This window comes from Onychostoma macrolepis, chromosome 02 (assembly GCF_012432095.1).
Source record: "Onychostoma macrolepis isolate SWU-2019 chromosome 02, ASM1243209v1, whole genome shotgun sequence".
Classification (NCBI taxonomy): domain Eukaryota; kingdom Metazoa; phylum Chordata; class Actinopteri; order Cypriniformes; family Cyprinidae; genus Onychostoma; species Onychostoma macrolepis.
In genome coordinates, this window is record NC_081156.1 from 1,880,283 (window position 1) to 1,900,402 (window position 20,120).

Here is a 20,120-nt window from a genome sequence, read left to right on the forward strand (position 1 = left end):
ACTAAAAGTACACAATACTCAATACCACGGGAAACAATAACAGTAATGGCCTTCAAATAACACACACACCTCTATACTCTGAATGCAAGCATTAGTTTAAATTCACATACTGGCAGGCTGAAAATATTTTTGTAAACCATTAACATTAACAATTATTTAAACCAGTAATATTAGCCAATAATGTTAATAAGGATAATCCATGTACGGATACACAACAAATGAACAAGCTGTAAGCTGTCAGTCAGTGTGTGTGATCATGCGCAGTGCTTGTGCTTTCAGAGCTGCACGCTCTCATTTAAATCTCACACAATCATATTCATATATCGTCACCATCTTCCACGTGTAGTTCTTCTGTGTGCTTGCCTTGTAGGCGTTTTTCTTTTTCTTTACCCTTTGAGGACCGACTGAAACACTTCAGGCGTGTGCTCTGCCTGCCTCTGTCAGTTCCGCAAGAATTGCAGCCTCGCTAGTCGCTACTTACGCTGCTGAAGAAAAACAAGTACCGGCAGGATTTTCAAATGTTTAATGGTCGTAGTATCGGCATAATTTTTAGCATCGTTTTAGGATGATTTGATTGATTGCATTCATTATATGTAAAGGCAGCCTCTGTGCTGTTCTCTGAGTGCTGAAGAATTCAGTTCTGTGAGGAAGAGGTCAAAAAGGTCTTAGGGTTCTGAGTCTGGTCTCTGTCCTGGGTGGGGGAAACTAATCTAGGGAAGCCTTTACTCATGATTTTTTGTCTCTTTGACCCTCCCAGATTTGACAATTCTCTTCCTTAGGATTCTTTGTTTCAGCTGTGAAAGAGTTGGTTGGTTAGGTAGCTTCAGTCTTATTGGCTCTATGATCCTGGACAGATTTATGGTCATCCATAATATGATCCATCCATGATATTCAAGTATAGTTTTATTTATTTTTTGCTGTAAGTAGTAGTAAAGAGGAAGAGTTCAACAGTTAATGTGCACCCAGCCCTTTTGCTTGAACATTGAAGAGTATGTAACTTCTCCTATCCTATCTTTATACTAGTAATGCACCAAAATTGTGGAGACCTTTTCAGAATATTTTTGGTTGCTGAAATTTTGGTGCATCACTAGTATTAAGCTAAGTTTGTCCATCTCTAGAATTCGCTGTTGATGGACAGTTTTACCTTTTTTTTTGTTAGCTGCACTTGTAAAACAACTTTTTGTTGTACAATGTAACAAAGATGTAACGCCCTCAGTGTCAGATCATTTCATGATTCTTGAATGCTGTGTACACTGTGCAGTTAAATGAGATTGATATGTCCGCACACTGCATTGTTGCTTGTGCATGTTTGACCTGTGCTTTACTCCACGCAGGGTGAATGACGTGATTCTGCGAGTGAATGAGGTTGATGTTCGGGATGTGACTCACAGTAAGGCTGTGGAGGCATTGAAGGAAGCGGGGTCGCTGGTCAGACTGTATGTCAGGAGGAGAAAGTCTGCATCAGAGAAAATCATGGAGATCAAGCTTATCAAAGGACCCAAAGGTAAAGTAACACCAGCCAACTCATTATCGCTGTTGATTTTTCATTGATGTAGTTTTTGACATTTGACAGTGTACCTGGGATTTTAAAAGTCATACCAATTCTAAATGTTAGGTTAGTTTGAATGTAAATATTTATGATCTGTATTAGGGCTGGGCGATATGGGCAAAAATTCATATCTCAATATTTTTTGGCCGATTTGCTATGTACGGTATATATCTCCGGTATTTTGGTTTTTGTATCTGGATTTTTTTTTTTTTTAAATCTGTATTTAATATACATGTACAGTCATGGCCAAAAATATCGGGTCAGAGGACTGGAATGGCCATAGCAGAAGCTTGGTTTTGTGCTCAGTGACCCATTTTTGTGTTGTTTTTGAGGTTTGTGTTTGGATTATTGTACGGTTGGAAGATCCAAACATGGCCCATTATAAGATTTCTAACAGAGTCAGTCATTTATTAATTTTTTTTATCTGTTGGTATTAGCTAGAATCCATGATGCCATGTGTCTAAACAAGATGTCCAGGACCTCCAGCAGAAATATAGGCCCACAACATCAAAAATACAGCAGTATATTTCATTGTACACATGGGGTACCTTTTATCCGTGTTCACCAAACCCATCTTCAGTGTTTGCTGCTAAAAAGCTAATTTTTTTTTAGTTTTATCTGACCATAGAAGCCAGTCCAATTTGAAGTTCCAGTCGTGTCTGATAACTGAATATGCTCAAGTTTGCTTTTGGATGAGCTAGGAGAATTTTTCTTGAAACCCTCCCAAACAACATGTTGTGATGTAGGTGCTGATTGACAATATTTTTATTTAATTTTTTTTAAGGTTTTCTGACCACAAGACTCAACTATTTTCTGCAGTTCTCCAGCTGTGCCCCTTGGAGAGTCTTTAGCCACTCAAACTCTCCTTCTCACCGTGCATTAGTACGATATAGACACACGTCCTCTTTCAGGCAGTTTCGTAACATTTTATGTTGATTTGGAAATTCTTAATTATTGGCCTGATGGTGGAAATGGGAATTTTCACTGCTCTAGCTCTTTTTTTAAAGCCACTTCACTAATTTGTGAAGCTCAATTATCTTTTGCCGCACATCAGAAATATATTATTTGGTTTTTCTCATTGTAATGAATGATTAAGGGAATTTGGGCTTTGTTTTCCCTTCTATTTATATTTCTGTGAAACAGGAAGCCATGGGTGGATAATTTCATGTCCATAATCACCCTGGAGTGCTTAAAATTGTGAATATGAACGGGAATATACTTCAGAGATATTTTACTTATAAGAATTTCTAGGGGTGCCAATAATTGTGTCCGTGTATTTGAGAAAAACATTTATTTCATAATGATATTTCCCCCCATTTTAAAGTCTGTGTAAAGTGATATTAAAATGAGTTTTTCACACAACAGAATGTGTTATTAACCACCCTGCCAAATTTGAATTATAAAAAAAAAACTCGCCAAGTAACTAAAATAAGTTATCAAAATCTTTGAAAAATAAGCAGGACTCTGCTCTCAAACGCTGAGGGCGTGTCCGCTGTCGGCACTGAAACCACGCCCACTCGCGGGAAAGCGGCTGTCTCTCTCAACTGTCAAAAACTGCTACAACCTGAATGGATGCTACTGATGCTACCTCTAGTAGCTTAATTGCATTTATACAGCCATACATGTTTGGCGTGCAAGTTATTTAATTGTAGACACGCGGCAAGCACGCTCAACGCGCGTCAGCGCTGCAATGAGTTGAAACCAAAGACTATAGAATAAGAGACTTTGGTTGAAACCTTTTCGTCGTCAAAGCGAGCACGGCTCATGGTTGCTTGGCAACAGCAAACACCACAAGAGCGCTAGCTCCAGTGCGCTTTGAAAGAAGAAAAAGCGATACAGCTCGCGTTTTGAATGCTCCATGTTTTTAAATTGTATGTAGGCTATTCTGCCACATATTGATGTCTCTGGGCTAAGACCATTCACCCTAGAACCGTCCCTGCCTAGAATCTGTATATCTAACATCACAGACATTCAAAAAGACAAACTAAGAACTTGACCTCTCAACATAGTTATTATAGTGCTAGGGGCGGGGCCACACTCGGTGGCTCCATTGTGTCATCGAGCCACCGTTTTAGCCCTGCCCAATAAATCCTGAACCCAGAATTTGTGAAAAACTGTTTAACGGTTTAGCTCCACAATTCAGTACTACATAGTTCAGAGTCTTTGTAATGTTTCAGCAATACATTTCTAACATTTGTAATGTGTTTAGAAACTGTTCTCAGAATTCTCTTTATACGGACTTTAAATTCTTATTATCCAATGAAAAGTTAGATTTTTGTGATTTTAAAAAAAAAAAAAAAGTTCAAAAGGATTAACAATGCAGATTAATTTTCACAGCCTTCTTTGATCATATTTTCCAAGGGTGCCGATATTTTTGGCCATGACTGTATATTTTAGTCATAATTTTGCACTCCTATTTCATTGCGCTTTGTCTGTTTGCGCATGTGCACGGTGGCGCTTGTTCACTGAAGTCTGTGAAGTTTAGCGGAGATTAGCAAAGAAGGCGGCTCGTGCACTCCTGACAGCAAAATGGAAATATTTCCATGACTTTCTCACATTTAAAGACGGAGAATATACCTGTAAAATATAAATTATGCATTAAGGAAAACAGCACATCTCAAACACATTAAACAGCTCAAGTAGAGTCTCTGTCAGCCTCAAAAATTTAAGATTATTTTAATCACTTCATAAAGAAATTATTAATTCATCAACTCATTCATGACGTGAGAAGACTTGTACCGGTGTTGTACCCAGTTCTGACCCCTGCCAGATTATTACCCCCCTAGTATTGGTAGGTTTAGCGTTAGGTGTTGGGGAGGGGTTACGATTAGGGGTGGGGTTAGGATTAGGCAATCAGGTAGCAATTTCAACGAGGGGGGTAATAATTTGGCAAGGAGTCGAAAATGGACACAACACCGGCAAATGACGACTTCTCACCAGTGATTCCCGATGGTTTTAGAGGACAATTACTCCTCATCGCCCCCTGTCGTTTCAAAGAATAGTACAACAGCGAACGCGATAAGCCTCATCAGTTTGGGAAGGTGTGCGCGCAGTCACCGGAGGCTTGCGAAGCGGAGCCGGGAGAAAGTATAAATCCCGCTTCACACGCAGCCATTCTGTCAGAGAAACAAAGCAACTTTGGCATCCAATCGCAGGCCTTCCTGCTCCTTGAGTTCTCTCCAGTGCTGGAAAGCTGATCCGATATTTACACGGGGTCCTATTTGTTGCCTTATTGTAACACTGTGTCTACACCGGACGCGAGCGGCGTGGCGCGACAAAATATTATAGAACTCATTATAATCAGTGATGCTGTCTACACTGGATGGGACACGACAAATCCCCGACAGTAAACTGCTGCCGCGTTCTATTTAAGACGTATTGACACAAATTGTGTAAGCCTTCTTTTGTTCTGCAGACATTTTTCTCTTTTGTTTTTTATCCGCCATCTCTATCTTCAATGTCTGTCCTGTGCACTGAGCACTCTCTCCTCTGCATCATGAGTAGACACGTCCTTTAGTGCTGATTGGCTACAAGTTTGTTTTAGTACTGGGCCCGACTCAGTTTCCTAAAGCGTTTTTGAAAAAAATGCATACCCCACCTTTAAGCTGCTGTTGTCATGGATACATTCCTCTCTAGCCTTTACACAGAGTTTGCAGTTATCAGTTTCTCTCTCTCTTTTTTTTGTTTATTCAAATTCAATTCAAAAGATTACAGGATAGCATTTTTTGTTGTTGTTGTGTGTGAATGTTCATTATGGCAGATAGTGTTGATTTATTTAGCTACTGTTAATTTTTCTTATGATGTCTAGTTGGTTTTTTTTTTATGTTAAGATGTTTTAGGAGATATGCAGCTAAATCTAAGTTTTGCTGTCACCACCAAATAATGTTTTGTTTTTGTCTGTATCTTGGTTTGTGCCAGGTCTGGGTTTCAGTATAGCAGGGGGTGTTGGGAATCAGCACATCCCGGGGGACAATAGCATCTACGTCACTAAGATTATTGAAGGTGGAGCTGCACACAAAGATGGGAGGTTGCAGATAGGAGACAAACTTCTTGCTGTAAGGAAAAAGTATATTGCCTATTGTTGATGACTGTGTGCTTGTTAAATAGATTAATGTCTATGTGTGTGTCATAGGTGAATAGCTCCTGCCTGGAGGAAGTTACCCATGAGCATGCCGTGACTGCCTTGAAAAATACCCCAGACGTGGTCTACTTGAAAGTGGCAAAACCCAATAGTGTCTTCATGAATGACAGTTTTGCCCCTCCTGACATCACCAACTGTGAGTTCCACATGGGGGGAGAGTATGGGGGGTAAGATAAAGTGTCTTATTTGTACAGACTGTTGCAGTGTGTGAAGCCCATGCCCGGCAGTGGTCGTATTGATCTGTGCTCTGTTCTTAGCCCTGCCAGCAGGAGCACTAATAGGCCACAGAGGAGAGGACTAAACTACTATCGATTGCTCTTGTCTGAACGTGCCGCCCTCGCAGCCATTAAAGCTTACGTTGTGTGGGAGAGGTGAAGGCACTGCTGCACAAATGCCCCTCCGTGTGTCTTCCTGCCCTTAAACAAGGCACTAATGACTCAGTAATGCTGAGGGTTGTGATCTGTCTGAACTCTGTGGAAGTGTTTTTAAGATAGCCAAACTGGAGGTGTTTCTCAGGGGGCATTTACATAGAATGCATACTTGTGAACAGCTAAACCATCTCAATATGATTTTAGATTATGGTTCTTAGCAGACTTTTTTTTTTGGAATCTTCGTTCCCTTTATGGTTCAATCCCAGAGATATGGGGATCTCAGTGCAGCTCCATGTCCCAGTTGTTAAATATTAGCCATTTTTAATGGTTAAAAACCAAATGTGGGTCACTTTGTATACAGCTGATACTTATTGTATTTAAAGGGAATAATTTTGAAACTAGAATTGTAGCTTGTTCCCCTCTATCAAAACAGTTGCATAGAACATGTCTGAGTGCTTAAACTAAGTTGAAATGGTCACATTGAGGCTCATTAACTTGATCTCAGTAGTCATTCATAAGATTCTATATCTAAATATATTTGTATATCTGGAAGAAGGAAGTTTGTTAATTCAAATATGCAGTATCATAACTACTTTCAAAACAAATTTCACATCCTAGATAAGTGTGATTGCTCTCCCCACACATTGTATTCACATCAATAAACCAAGATTTTCCTCACCTGGGTTAAGTATTAGAATTTCTTATTTTTATAACATGAAGCATAGTCATAAATCAAGTAGTATCCAATGTTAAGGGGCATATTTGGTGGAATAGTACTTGAAACTTTGAAACATTAAGAGATCTCGCACTTGAAATAATTAACACTGTCATTTTAAACCCCTGCTAATCTTATTTTGTTTCACGCTTTATTAATCCTGATTATTAATCTGATGCGTCACACTATACATTCCAAAACACTAGGTTACTGTTATTATTTGCATATTTGCAGTGTCAACAGTCATGACTGGATAAACACAAAATCACATTTGGATTTTGACCATTGAAAATGGGTGAAATTCAACAATTTGGACATGGAGTTGCATTGAGATCCTGTTATTTCTTAACCATATAGTGCATTATGAAGACAAATGTTTCTTAGGAACCAGAGGCCCTCTTTACATCTGGTATTAAGATGTGTTTTTGTCGATCCAATCAAAGGTAGACTATGCTAAATGTAAACTGTCTGAAAATACAATCCTGTAAACATAGCCTAATACAATTTTTTTTTTTTTAACTTGTAAAATTCAAGAATCTGGACATTGAGTCACCTTGGGCTCCCCATGTCTCTGGGAATGAATCATATAGGGCCTTAAAAATGAAGGTTACTAAAGAAAAGTTTATGAAGAACCAGAATTTAAAAGGATATAGAGATATATTTAAAACTTCTAGGCGGTACAAGCATTCAAACTTTGGAAAAATAATATTTATGGCACTCGGACAGGTATGTTCTATGCAATTGTTTTGATAAAGGGAAACAGGATACATTTCTAGTTTTAACAATATTTGTTCTTCAGACATTAGTTTTTATTTCTTTAAAGTATCATCTTTGTCGGCGCTGATAGCCTAGTGGGCACATTGTGTCGATATAACGGCATTGCGTTATGGGGTTCTGAGTTGGAATCCCGGCTCGAGGACCTTTCCTGATCCCAGCCCCCTCTCTTTCCCACTTCATTTCTTGTCTGCTCTCCACTGTCGTATCATAATAAACATAAAACACCAAAAAGAATCTTTAAAGTATCAGCTTTATGCAAAGTGTCTAAAGTTGTCTAACACCTAAAGCATGAAATGCTATTAACATGCTAATTAAAACTGCCAAAATATCAAAAACTAAAAAAGAAATCCAGAAGAACTAGTCCATCTCAGGTATCGACAAGTCAGTGGCTGGACAACTAATTTGCTTGTCAATCAACGTGATCCATTCCTTCAGTTATCAGTCAACATGATTTATGTCTTGTTATGGAAAACCCAGGATGAGGCCAGGTGAACATGTCTTTAACGCCTTTAAAAACCCCGCCAATGATTATCAGACAAATAATGATTCATTATTATGTAGCTGGTGGCCTGATCCTGTGCATTTTGAGTGCATTAAGTTTTACGACACATTAATTGCAAATATGGACTCAGTATGCTCAAGATGCTTATCCTTTCTCCACATTCATCCGTTTGGAAGTATCTTAATAGCACTGAAAAAACAGTGGTGGCAGGATGGTTGTCATAGATGTTCATAGGAATGCGTCAGACAATGACAATTAAAAAAAAAAAAAGACAATTAAACCATTTCGCTGATGAAACGTGTCTAAACAGCCCTTATCTGAAGTGTTGCTCATGTGGATGTCAAAGCACTGTAGGATGCTTGTTTTAAGAGATGTGAGCCTGACGCAAGTCATGTGAAAGGGACTTTATGCTTTGTACTGTAGCTTCAAAAGCCCACAGTACTGTGGGGACTACAGCTTTTGACCTACAACATTTAGACTTTTGAAGAAAGAATAATTTCCTAGTAAGCTCAAGTCTGTCAAAGAAAGTTACCTTAAAGTTATTGTACATTTACATAATCAACCACCCTCAGTCTCCACTGCTAAGCCCTTCAAAGGCTTTTAACCCCAGACACACAGTAACACACTTACAGACACAACACAACACCACACCACCAAATCAGACACGCTTTAGTCATAAAAAGCTCTTGATCTCTCTGCCCCTTCTGATGCACCCCACACAACTCCCTTAAGACACACTCATTTTTAATCCTTAAACAGGATGCTTGCCATGTACCCCAGTACGATGAAGGATGACTCCTGTCTCAAAGTCAATGCCTGCACAACTTTGCTTAGCTCTGATCCCCCCTGTGTATGGGGCAATTAGACAAAACCACTCCATATCGGTCACAATTTATGACCTGCTAGATAAAGAAATCAGTTCAAAATCACTAGAACAGAGTTCAGGTTTGGTGAACTCTGACCTGCAAATTTGTATCATGTAAAAACTTGTGACCAATAGATGATTGTCATAGCATCACCATTTAGCTGAGTTAAAAGTTTTCAATCAACAACAGTTGATTAGAACCACATCCCAGCTCTACTTTTTTTTTCCTCTTTGATAATTAGTTTTACTCAGAATCATAATTGGGAAGAAATGATCTGTCACTACCATTACATTGCGACTTTAGGACAGGATATTACATGTATCCTTTGCAGAGGCAACCCCATCATTAATTACAAACTTTCATTCCTTCATTTAGTGGTACAAAGTGTTGATAGAAAATAGCTAAATAATTCAAATCTACTTTACCCAAATTGTGTTCATTTTATATGTTATGCCTGTTAGAGAATTGTGATGTTCTGATGTTGTATTGACATTCTCCTATGCATATGTGACCCTGGACCACAAAATCAGTCTTAAGTCGCTGGGGTATATTTGTAGCAATAGCCAAATACATTGTATGGGTCAAAATTATAAATTTTTCTTTTATGCCCAAAATCATTGGGATATTAAGTAAAGATCATGTTCCATGAAGATGTTTTGTAAATTTCCTACTGTAAATATATTAAAACTGAATTTTTTATTGGTAACATGCATTGCTAAGAACGTCATTTGGACAACTTTAAAGACAATTTTCTCAATATTTAGATTTTTTTTTGCACCCTCAGATTCCAGATTTTCAAATAGTTGTATCTCAGCCAAATATTGTCCTATCCTAAAAAAACCATACATCAACGGAAAGCTTATTTATTTAGCTTTCAGATGTTTTGTGGTCCAGGGTCACACATTTGTTTGATGCACAGAGTTACTGCTTTTGTAGCACATTTCAAATCAGTCACTTAGGAGGTTTCTTTCAAGTTCTGATTCTTGTAAAGACAGCAAGGCAGTTCATTGGGTTGTGGAAGATAGTTAGGATTGATTTTGATGCGTAATGGTGGAGCCAGCAGACAAGGTTGCTTTTCTCTACTTGACTTGAAAGACAAATCACAAATTCAATCATGGCTGGGATCACATGGTCAAGTCTGTACTGCTAATCCAAGCAGCAATATTTTAATGCATAGAGGGCAGCATGTGGAACGATGGTACACGGGTCTCAGAAAGCGAACCTGAGTCGGAGTTAATGAATGAGAAATAATTTTGTTAAGTGTGCACAATCATTCAGCAGCCTGACTCAGAATGGAAATAACACTGTTTATAGCTTGTAGATAGTGTTCAAGTGCTGTTCTTTTTTTTTTTTTTTTTTTTTTTTGAGCTTGCATTTTGGGCACACTGATCTGCTTGATTTGGTTAGTGTACTGCAGAGGGGGGAGCCTTCGTGTCAGTAGATTATATTTTTGTCCCCATGGAGAGCCATAAAGCATGCATTTTACCATCTGTTGGGCTTTTTTTTTTTTTTCGTACCACTCTGTTCCACTCTGCTTCGCCTGAGGGTAAAACGAGGTTTCTGCAGCTAAGCCTCTCGTTCTGTTATAGGCTGTAGTGCAGTATTGTAGGAGAGAATGCTATTGCCACTGCTGCTCCCTGCCCAGTGGGCCCAAAATATACATCTCCCAACCATCAGAGAGCTCATATCAGAGGACAAATTGTAGAATAAGACCTGAATGGATGCACAGATAGTTAGTAAAGGCCTAACCATGGGTGTAAAGCAGCTCTAAAGAAGATAACAGTGTTGTTAATCAGCTCAGTTTAGTTTAATAGCACTCATCTTGCATCTCATTCATGGGGTGTTAATCATATTGATTATATAAAATATATATATGTATATATATTTTATATATGTATATATTATATATGTTTATAATATATATTAGGGCTGAGCAAAAACATTTATTTTTCGATTAATCGTTTTTTAAAATGACGTCGATTCGATATCTTAAGATTCAATGTAACAACAATAATACTACTACTACTACTTACTTTTAATTTTAACAGTAAACATCTGCTGTGCAGCACTTTGTTTGCCAAAAAATAAAAGGGTTTGATTTTCAATTGATTAGGATAAATTAAATTAATGTTTTATGCCTTCATCTGATTACCAGAAAAAACCTATACAAATTTGTAAAGTGATGTTTACTGTTAATTTAAAAAAAAAAATATCAATAGCATTTGTATTAAAACTATATTCACTGATTGTAATAAAAAAAATCGAGAATCGAATCGAGAGCACATATCTGGTCTCATCCCACTAAAGATGTCGTATCTCATCACGAGTAAGAGCAGTGTTTCATGAAGTGGACACTATAGGGGTAGATGAGCCATATAAGAGAAGTTTCACCATATCACCATTGCAACAGTTATCACATTTAAGCATGCATTCCACACTGGTGACATTACAACAGTAACTGCAGATGGCAAATACTGACAAACAGACAAAAAAACTCTTTGGGATAGTTGGGACAATCATTTAATACTTATACTACCTATTTTACCATCATTTTGTGCTTATGCAAGTATGGATCATATGACGATGCACCGATACCCGGGAAGCCTATTTTCATGAGCTCAGCTAACTGTCTGCTTCAAATGAGACCTTTACAGAGAGACAAAGACGGGTAAAATAAGGATAGTTTAGACTCAGTTTCACCCTGACCCCCAGGTCTCTTTCCCCCACATGGATATCTTTGTAAGCGGAGCCGCAGTGGAGGCCCAGGTGCTAAAAGCTCATCCCAGGGTATCATTTACTGTCAGTGTGTGTCTGTTTCTCATACGGATGCAAACTGAATAGCATATAATTGTGCGTGTCTGGAGGATTAGGTAAAAAGAGATCTCGGAACTCTTTGGTGCAAGCTTTTAGGTAATGCAGTTCAAGGTGTTTGAGGCTTGTTTCTGTGACCTGTTTTAATGTTTGTGCCGGTTTTCCTCTTTCCCAGCCTATTCGCAACACATGGAAAACCATATCAGCCCTCCAAGCTATCTGAGCCAGCCGCTGCCTCCGGTGCATTCCGGACGCTACTCCCCAACCCTGAAAACCACGGTGGGGGATGATGATGTAACCAGGTATTGTCAAAAATTGTCTACATAAATCTACGATGATGCTCATACTTTTTTTGCCATAATGCAATGAGAAACGATGCAATGCTGTCTGTGTGATCTCAACGTTTTACTCTTTTACAGTTTTAAACAAAACTGATCCTTATTACGCCTGGGTATTGATACAGATTTCCTGATTTAATTCCAATCTTTAATAAAAGAATAGTTTGTGAGTCTTATTCAGTGATTAATTAAAGGGACGGCTCATAATATTTTTTTTCTGGACTGCATTGATAGTGCTGTATATTATTTTGTGCAGCTCAATAGAAAGGTGTTTTCCTGCCATTATTTTGTGGTACACATAGTATCATCAGATGAATATGGATTAATCTTGTACTTATAAGCCTAATGTTTGAGTTCAACAAAAGGGGAGCTTCAAGCTGTTCATGATTTTTATAATGTGATGCCAGAGCAAGTCCGTGCTCTAAGTCTCACGTTTGATGTTCAGGGTGATATCATGACCCGTTTAGTAGATGAGAGGCTCTCAACTTTTTTGATATAGATCACTGGAGTATCGAATTGCTTTTTACTTTTACTCAGGTCAGTTGGCCTAAGCTGAAATGCCTCACTGAGGGAGTTGTCAATTGTGAGGGCAGATGGCAGTTCCCCTTTCAGAATGCCATCCATGTCTGAGAAACATATGTGATGATTTTACAAGGTTATATCTATTTTAATTTTAGAGCTGGCCCACTTAAGAGAGCACAATCAAAAATCAGACTGGTTGCAAAAAAGCGTGTGGTTATACCATTTATCCAGATGTAACATCAGACACTTAGACAGATAGAGAAGTCTGACCCAAAACGACACATCATTGCCGATTTAGCAATTTGATAAGCTCCAAATTTAGCCCATCCACGTCATGTGTGGGTTCATTTTCATAAAAACCGCAGCGCATCATCAAGCCTCTTAGCCAGCTTGCCAGAAAATGAATAAACAAGATTGTCGTAATCCAGCAGAACAAACGATTGTATTAATCTGACCATTTAGGTACACTGGAGGATTTGAAGTTTAGTGCAACAATCAAACATACAGTACAGCCTGAAAGAAGCATGTGCCCCATTCTAGATGTCATTGTGTTCATTGTTGTTTTTTATAGCAATGCCCTATTTAATAGGCAAGAGATGATGTGATAAAATGGGGTTTGATTTTACATTATCAGTATTGTAAGTTATCCACAGGGTTGTTTTGTGGCTGTGTGTAATAGAACTAGACCAGCAGTGCCTCCAAGAGGTCAGTTATGTACACTGACCTTGTACTCTTAAAGGAATGTTCATTTGTGGAACAATATTAAAAATAATTTCAATTTGCCCCTCAGTTTGTATATCATATATACAGTAATGCACTTACAGAAGTGGGCGTACAGATCCAAGCGTTCAAGGCACCTGAAAGCAGAAATATGATGCTCATATATTATACTATGTTAAATATTTTAACATAGAAAGCAGTTATTTTAAATGAATTAAATATTTCACAGTATTACTGTGAAAACAATACATCAGAATTACTGCATAAGAGACTTCTTTTTTTCACAGGTGGCCTTGTCAAGAATGTTTCTGTGTGACATGTACAATACAGAGAACACAGCGTACTTTCCTGATTTAGGGCAGTGTAATAATTTTTGCTGTTTCAGACAAAATGAACAGTTTGTGTATGTTGCTGTGATTCTGAAGGGGTTTTTTTTGTTGTTTTTTTTATGTGGATGTATAAGGATATGTTTTTATTTTTTGCTTATGCAGGGAACCCAGGAAGGTGGTGCTGCATCGAGGCTCTACAGGGCTTGGCTTCAACATAGTGGGTGGAGAGGACGGAGAGGGCATATTTATTTCCTTCATCCTGGCTGGAGGCCCTGCAGACCTGTGTGGAGAATTGAGGAAAGGAGACCGCTTGGTGTCTGTGAGTATTACAGTGGGCACTGAAACCTTGCCCTGTCACACTGAAGATGAGCATCTAATTAGGAGTTTTTCTTACAGTATTCAGCAGACACACTGAGCTCAGTGCTAAACAGTGTGCAGACCACTATCATAATGCTCATCCTATTTATATAAAAATGGCTGTACCTTTCTTAGGTGAATGGAATAGACCTACGCGGTGCCACTCATGAGCAGGCTGCGGCAGCCCTGAAGAACGCCGGACAAACAGTCACCATCGTTGCCCAGTACAGACCAGAGGGTGAGTCTTACTTAATGAAAAACAGTGCCATGTCAATCATTTTGAGCACTCGTTAAAAACAAACCAGAAAGCAATCAATGATCAGCAGGAGTCTCTTAGCTGTGTTATTGCGAGAAGTAAAAAGCTAATAAGCCAATACTAAGGCAATTCTATTGCCATTAGGTCAGATCAATCAGGTCTCATAAAAATTCAAATTTGAATATTGAGTCATCCAGGTCTGACTGTTCAACCTGTCCTACAGACCATTATTATACTTTTAACAATGATGGTACATTTCTGATGCTTTGTCAAGTCACCTTTATTTATATAGCGCTTTTAACAATACAGATTGTGTCAAAGCACTTAACAGTATCAAATTGGAGGATAGAGTGTCAGTAATGTATAATGATAAGATTAAACACTCAATTTTCAGTTAATGGCATTTCATTATTGAATTCAGAGATGTCATTGTTTAGCTCAGTTTAATTTAAATAGTATCTGTGATTTGTGCTTTGTCTTTCACTCCGCTTGATAAACACAGATAGGCTGTTTTAAAGTATTGATTCTGACATTTTGAATTTCTTCTTAGAGGGAATGGTTGTTTTGCATCACTTACATTTGTACGGCATTTACGCCATGTGAACATTTTTTAAAAGATTGAAAATTAAGACTTCCATTATGGGGCATAAATTGGTGTCCAATTGCTACTTATGACAATGCTATTTGTATGAATATTTGTATAACTTTGATCATGTGCTTCATTGATAACATTGTTTTTATGCTCAAATATTCAGCAACACTCTTTTTACATGAGTCTTTTATTTTCTCATACACACAATTTCTCATGAGGGTGATATTTTTGGCCTTGTGTTTCAGAGTACAGCCGTTTTGAAGCCAAGATCCATGACCTAAGAGAGCAGATGATGAACAGCAGCATCAGCTCAGGCTCAGGGTCCCTGAGGACCAGTCAGAAGAGATCACTATACGTCAGGTACTGGACCAATATCTACAGTATTCTACAAGGAACTGAAAAACTGCATATAAAGTCACTATGAAATCAATTAATTGACTATTCTTACTTTTTAATTTTCCCTTGTAATATTATTAACTTCCCCTCCCCTCGCAATGATGTCCCTTTTCTGATGATATGTGTACGGCACAAGAGCTGGTCAATAAAACCTCCTCTCCAGCAACCTGTCACTCACATGAGATCACAGCAATTAGCTGACAACAACGATCCAACTGTCCAGTCGATTCCTGATGGATGAAATCAAGTCCTACTTTTTTACTTGATTTTACTTATTCAAGAAACTCTTTCACATGGATATAGGTCACTGTATGGAAGAAAAGATCACAATTTCCATTTCATGCCAACTTTAAATGCTGTTGTTTTTTTTACTAAATTGCTTATTTGGAATAAGACATCTTTTTACAATTTACACACATGTATCAAAATGGTTCAGCGGTTTTTGAAGCTTCTGGTCAGACTTTACCATATGCTCTCAGATAATGGAGCAAGTGTCTTTTTCCTTTGGTCTTACTTGGACTGTTTTCTGCAGGGCACTGTTTGATTATGATAAAACTAAGGATTCTGGGCTTCCCAGCCAAGGCCTGAACTTCAAATTTGGGGACATACTGCACGTGGTGAATGCTTCAGATGATGAGTGGTGGCAGGCACGGCAGGTCACTCCTCAAGGAGAGGTAGAGGAAATGGGTGTTATTCCCAGCAAGAGAAGGTGAGAGATTGAAATTAATAAAATTACAAAAATAATTATTGTTTGCAGGCACATTTAGGCTGGTAGGTTTACTTGGATGCAGGTCATGCAGACTTGTGTTGTGTTTGTATTAAATGGTACAAATAGATCCCCCAGCACCATTCCACCAAAGTCCTCCAGATTTCTTTGACCGGACCTGAGTTTGTTATCATGTATGATTAGCTGATAGGTTACTCTCAGGAGTGTCAAGTGCATGTCTAAGAAATATTCAGATGAAGGAGAATGAAATGCAGTGTAACTGATTAATAGTGAATAACAGCTAATGTAATACGTGGTCCTTATGTTTTCTCTCAAGAGTGGAGAAGAAGGAGAGAGCAAGGTTAAAGACAGTTAAGTTCAACTCTAAGTCACGAGAAAAAGGGGTGAGTGAATCTTTTTATACATGCATACCAACAAAAATTTGAACAATACTCTGTTCCAAAACCAAGTGAGTTGCTTTTCTGTCTACTAGCTACATGTCTTTTAAGACCGCATCCTGACTGAATTGGAACCTCGCAAGTAACTTATTCACCAATTTGTCTCCTCTGCGTCAGTGTAGCGCCTTTTTGGAGAGTATCCGCTGGAACGCAAACTGTGTACGCTGTTCTGTGTCAGCCGCACCTCATGGTCATTCATTTTGGGGTGGAGTAACCCTTTAAGTTGTGTTAGGGTTTTCTAGCACAGCATTTCTTCAACTTGTCTACCAGTCTTCAATGTCACATGATCCTTCAGAAATCATTCTAACATGCTGACATTCTAACGTGCTCAGGAAATAATTTTTTTAATTGTAAATGTAGAAAACCGATGTACTGCTTTATATTTAATAAATTTAATAAATATTTAATGACACTTATCAGGATTTTTTGATGAACAGAGCATTTTGTGAAATAGAAATATTTAGTAACATTATAAGTGATAATTTAATGCGTTTCTTTCAAAAAAAAAAAATCTTACTGACCCCACCCATCTGATTAATTACATTGGCATGCTGCCTTAGATTTTGGCCAAACGAAGCATCCTAGAAAGCAGCATTTTAATATGCTTGCTTCCTTCCTTATGGAACAACCTTTTCATCAGGAGTATGATGTTTTAAATGCTTTAGAAGTTGGCAACTCACTAGGGACTGGAACAAAGCTCCTATAGTATGTTGCTTATACTGTGTATTTAGAATGACATTGAAATGCATTTTAAATCGCTTTACAAGTTAGCATTTTCTAATGTTCCTACCTCTGTGGAAGTTTGACCGTTTGATATTAACTCACAATTAATAATGCTCAGTGCATTCAATGGAATGTAATATTCTGATACTAATCAGTCTGCCATATGAATGGTCCAGTCTAAATTAACAGCATGTGTAGCTGCAAGTGTCGCAGGCCCAAAATCGCATATAACAGTACTGTAATACATCTATAACTCATTTATGAGGCATAGAAGTCAAAACACCAGATTATCTAACAGCCCGACAAAACATGCATGATTGGAAAACGAAGGACAAATACGCTTGCCATTGATGTCGGACTGCTCGTCCTTCTGTATGCCACACCTCCTCTCCTGTCCTTCATCCTCACACTTTCCTCTCTTTACCTACCTTGCAATGCTCTCCCAATAATCCATAGTGCTGCAGTGTAAACCAGCCAGGCTTATAACTGATCACTGCATAAGAATGAAAATGCACCTGTAGCCCTGGTGCTGCATCACTGAAGAAAGAAAAAAGCCATACAGTAATGCTTAAATAATTTTACATACAGGCTGTTTCTACAGCAAAGTATTTCATACTACATTCACCTGCCCTTGAAAGAAAAAGAAATCAGGCCAACTTGCTTTTTTTTTGTTTTGTTCCATGTTGCTGCTGCTAAGGAAAGCAGCTACAACTAAAGCAGTTATAGGCCTCCACATGCTTCTGGCATACTCACAATGCTTCTCATCCTCTGCATGCAAAGCTGTCCGTCTGCTTCCTTGTGTTTGAGATTTCCTGCTGCTAGCTGTTTTTTGAGTCTCTGACTCAAATCCATTTATTTGTCCACTTCAGTTCTTCATGCATTTCATATACAATTCTGACTTTGTGACATCCTCCATTAATTGAGTTAACATCTATAAATTGTATCAATGGCATTTGATTAAGCCATCAGAGGTCCACAAAGTCGAGAGAGAACAATCATCTTTTATTTTTTCCATATGGACATTAGACAGCCCTCTTCCCCTTCCCTTCTTTTCTGTTGCCCTCCCTTTCCTTCTCTTCCTCAACAGTCCCTCAATGACAAGCGTAAAAAGAATCTGTTTTCCCGCAAGTTCCCTTTCTACAAGAACAAGGAGACGAGTGAGCAGGAAACAAGCGATGTGGACCGTAAGTACAGAAATCGGCACTCCAGCTCAATGCTGGGCAAGAATAGGGCAGCAGGTCATAAGGACAGAGGTGGGCACTGCTCCACTGGACACAGCAGACATCAGAGCCGACTATAGAGATAGCAACACCAGTGGACAGAGAGAGCCTAGTGCCTGCTGTGTTCAGTGGCTGGACCAGGCCTTAGAGTGTCTCAGTAACCCTTGTACTCTTGTGGTTGTTGTCTCTCTTGTTGCTCCCTTCCTGACCGATCCACAGGACAACCCAGATGACATGCTATCCAAAGGCCAGAGTAAGTTCCCCATGTAGATGCCCACTCGGTCACCTCTGGACCAGACCTCCACGCTATCTCTCTTCCTTTCACATATTTCATTCCTCGCTGTCATAATTCATATAGTACCAGACAAAGAGTTTTCAGTTTCTGCTGTTGATGGTGGAGGTGAAACTTTTTTCAGTGAAACTTCTTTTTTCCTCACTGTCTCACTGTGCTCTATGGAATCTCCTCTCACTCAGTACCTACATATTTTATTTTCTCTTGATAAGAAAATCTGTTAATTTGACAATTATTTGCCATCATTCTCTAGATCAAACTATTATCTAATTAAAGTTTACTGTGTTTACTGTTAACTCCTCAAATGCCACAAAGGCCATTGGGTAGACAAGTGCAGTTTTTTCTGGTTGACATATTTTATATTGACGGTGGCCGTCATCCAGTAGTTTTTGTTAACTCCATAAAACCACACTGATATGGGCGAAAGCATTGAAGACACCTTCAGAATTAATTCCAAATACTTTGTAACTAAATTAGGTTTGTGAACGAAAATGAAATACGAGCATGGCCGAAAACAAACCGTGATTTGCTGTTGTATTCTTAATGTGTGATTGAGGAGACAGTCTTAATCTAGAGACCAAAACGTTGAATGCATCGGTGTATGTAAGATGAGTCCTCTTTTGCTGGAAGATAAAGACTTAAGTTTGGGTTAGTTCACCCAAAAATGAAAATTCTATCATCATTTACATACCCTCATATCAAGACTTTCATCTTTGGACCAAAAAAAAAAATCTTTTCTGAAGAGAGACAGTCACTTTAATATCAGGGGTCTCCAACTGTAAGCTGCAGACTTCAGTTACAACCCTGCTCCAACACAACTGCCTGTAATTTGCAAGTTACCTTGAAGACCTTGATTACCTGGTTAAGGTTTATATGATTAGGGTTGGATCTGAACTCTGCAGGATGGGAACTTTCCAAAAGCAGGCTTGGAGATCCCTGCTTTATATGATGAAGAGATTTCATTTATTCTTTTATTTTATTCTTTTTTTTATTCTGTTCATCATATGAAGCAATTCTGTCTCTACAAAATTATGGACAGAAGAATGGACAAAACTATTAAAAATATCTTCATTTGTGTTCCAAAGATGAATGAAATTACAGGTTTGGAACAAGTAAATAAATAACAGCATTTTAATTTTTGGACTATCCCTTTAACATTCTAATTCTTTAAATCTGCGAGTTTAGTCATTTTAGTCATTTTGAAACATTACAACAGACCTCTTTATACATTGAAAAATAAAAATAAAATAGGGCAAACTAGCTGAAAATATTTAGGTTCTATTACATTAACATTTTATTAGAGTACTTTTACAACCTGAAGAGATACATGAATCAATGGCTGATAGTAGAAAAAAGAAATTGTGACTACTGTCATTAATTCTGACCAGTCTTTAGAAAGCAGAATGAAACCGTTATAATGTGAAATTATGTAGATGTAATTTATTTGGAATTATTAGTATTATTTATTTTACTATGACC

At 38.2% G+C, this 20,120-nt stretch overlaps 1 protein-coding gene across 26 annotated transcripts in view; it reads left to right on the forward strand.

Moving 5' to 3' along the window:
• dlg1b (discs large MAGUK scaffold protein 1b) overlaps positions 1–20,120 on the forward strand; it is a 127,918-nt gene that overhangs the window by 97,592 nt on the left and 10,206 nt on the right. For 20 of the 26 annotated variants that reach the window (XM_058762511.1, XM_058762516.1, XM_058762544.1 and 17 more), the window contains 10 exons: positions 1,335–1,504; positions 5,468–5,604; positions 5,682–5,826; positions 11,908–12,034; positions 13,804–13,960; positions 14,134–14,236; positions 15,092–15,206; positions 15,775–15,951; positions 16,286–16,352; positions 18,217–18,313. In XM_058762511.1, the coding sequence (XP_058618494.1) occupies positions 1,335–1,504; positions 5,468–5,604; positions 5,682–5,826; positions 11,908–12,034; positions 13,804–13,960; positions 14,134–14,236; positions 15,092–15,206; positions 15,775–15,951; positions 16,286–16,352; positions 18,217–18,313 (1,295 nt within the window). Of the gene's footprint in view, positions 1–1,334; positions 1,505–5,467; positions 5,605–5,681; positions 5,827–11,907; positions 12,035–13,803; positions 13,961–14,133; positions 14,237–15,091; positions 15,207–15,774; positions 15,952–16,285; positions 16,353–18,216; positions 18,314–18,568; positions 18,603–20,120 lie in introns of all 26 variants that reach the window. The other 6 variants (XM_058762526.1, XM_058762553.1, XM_058762626.1 and 3 more) reach the window with 1 other exon arrangement.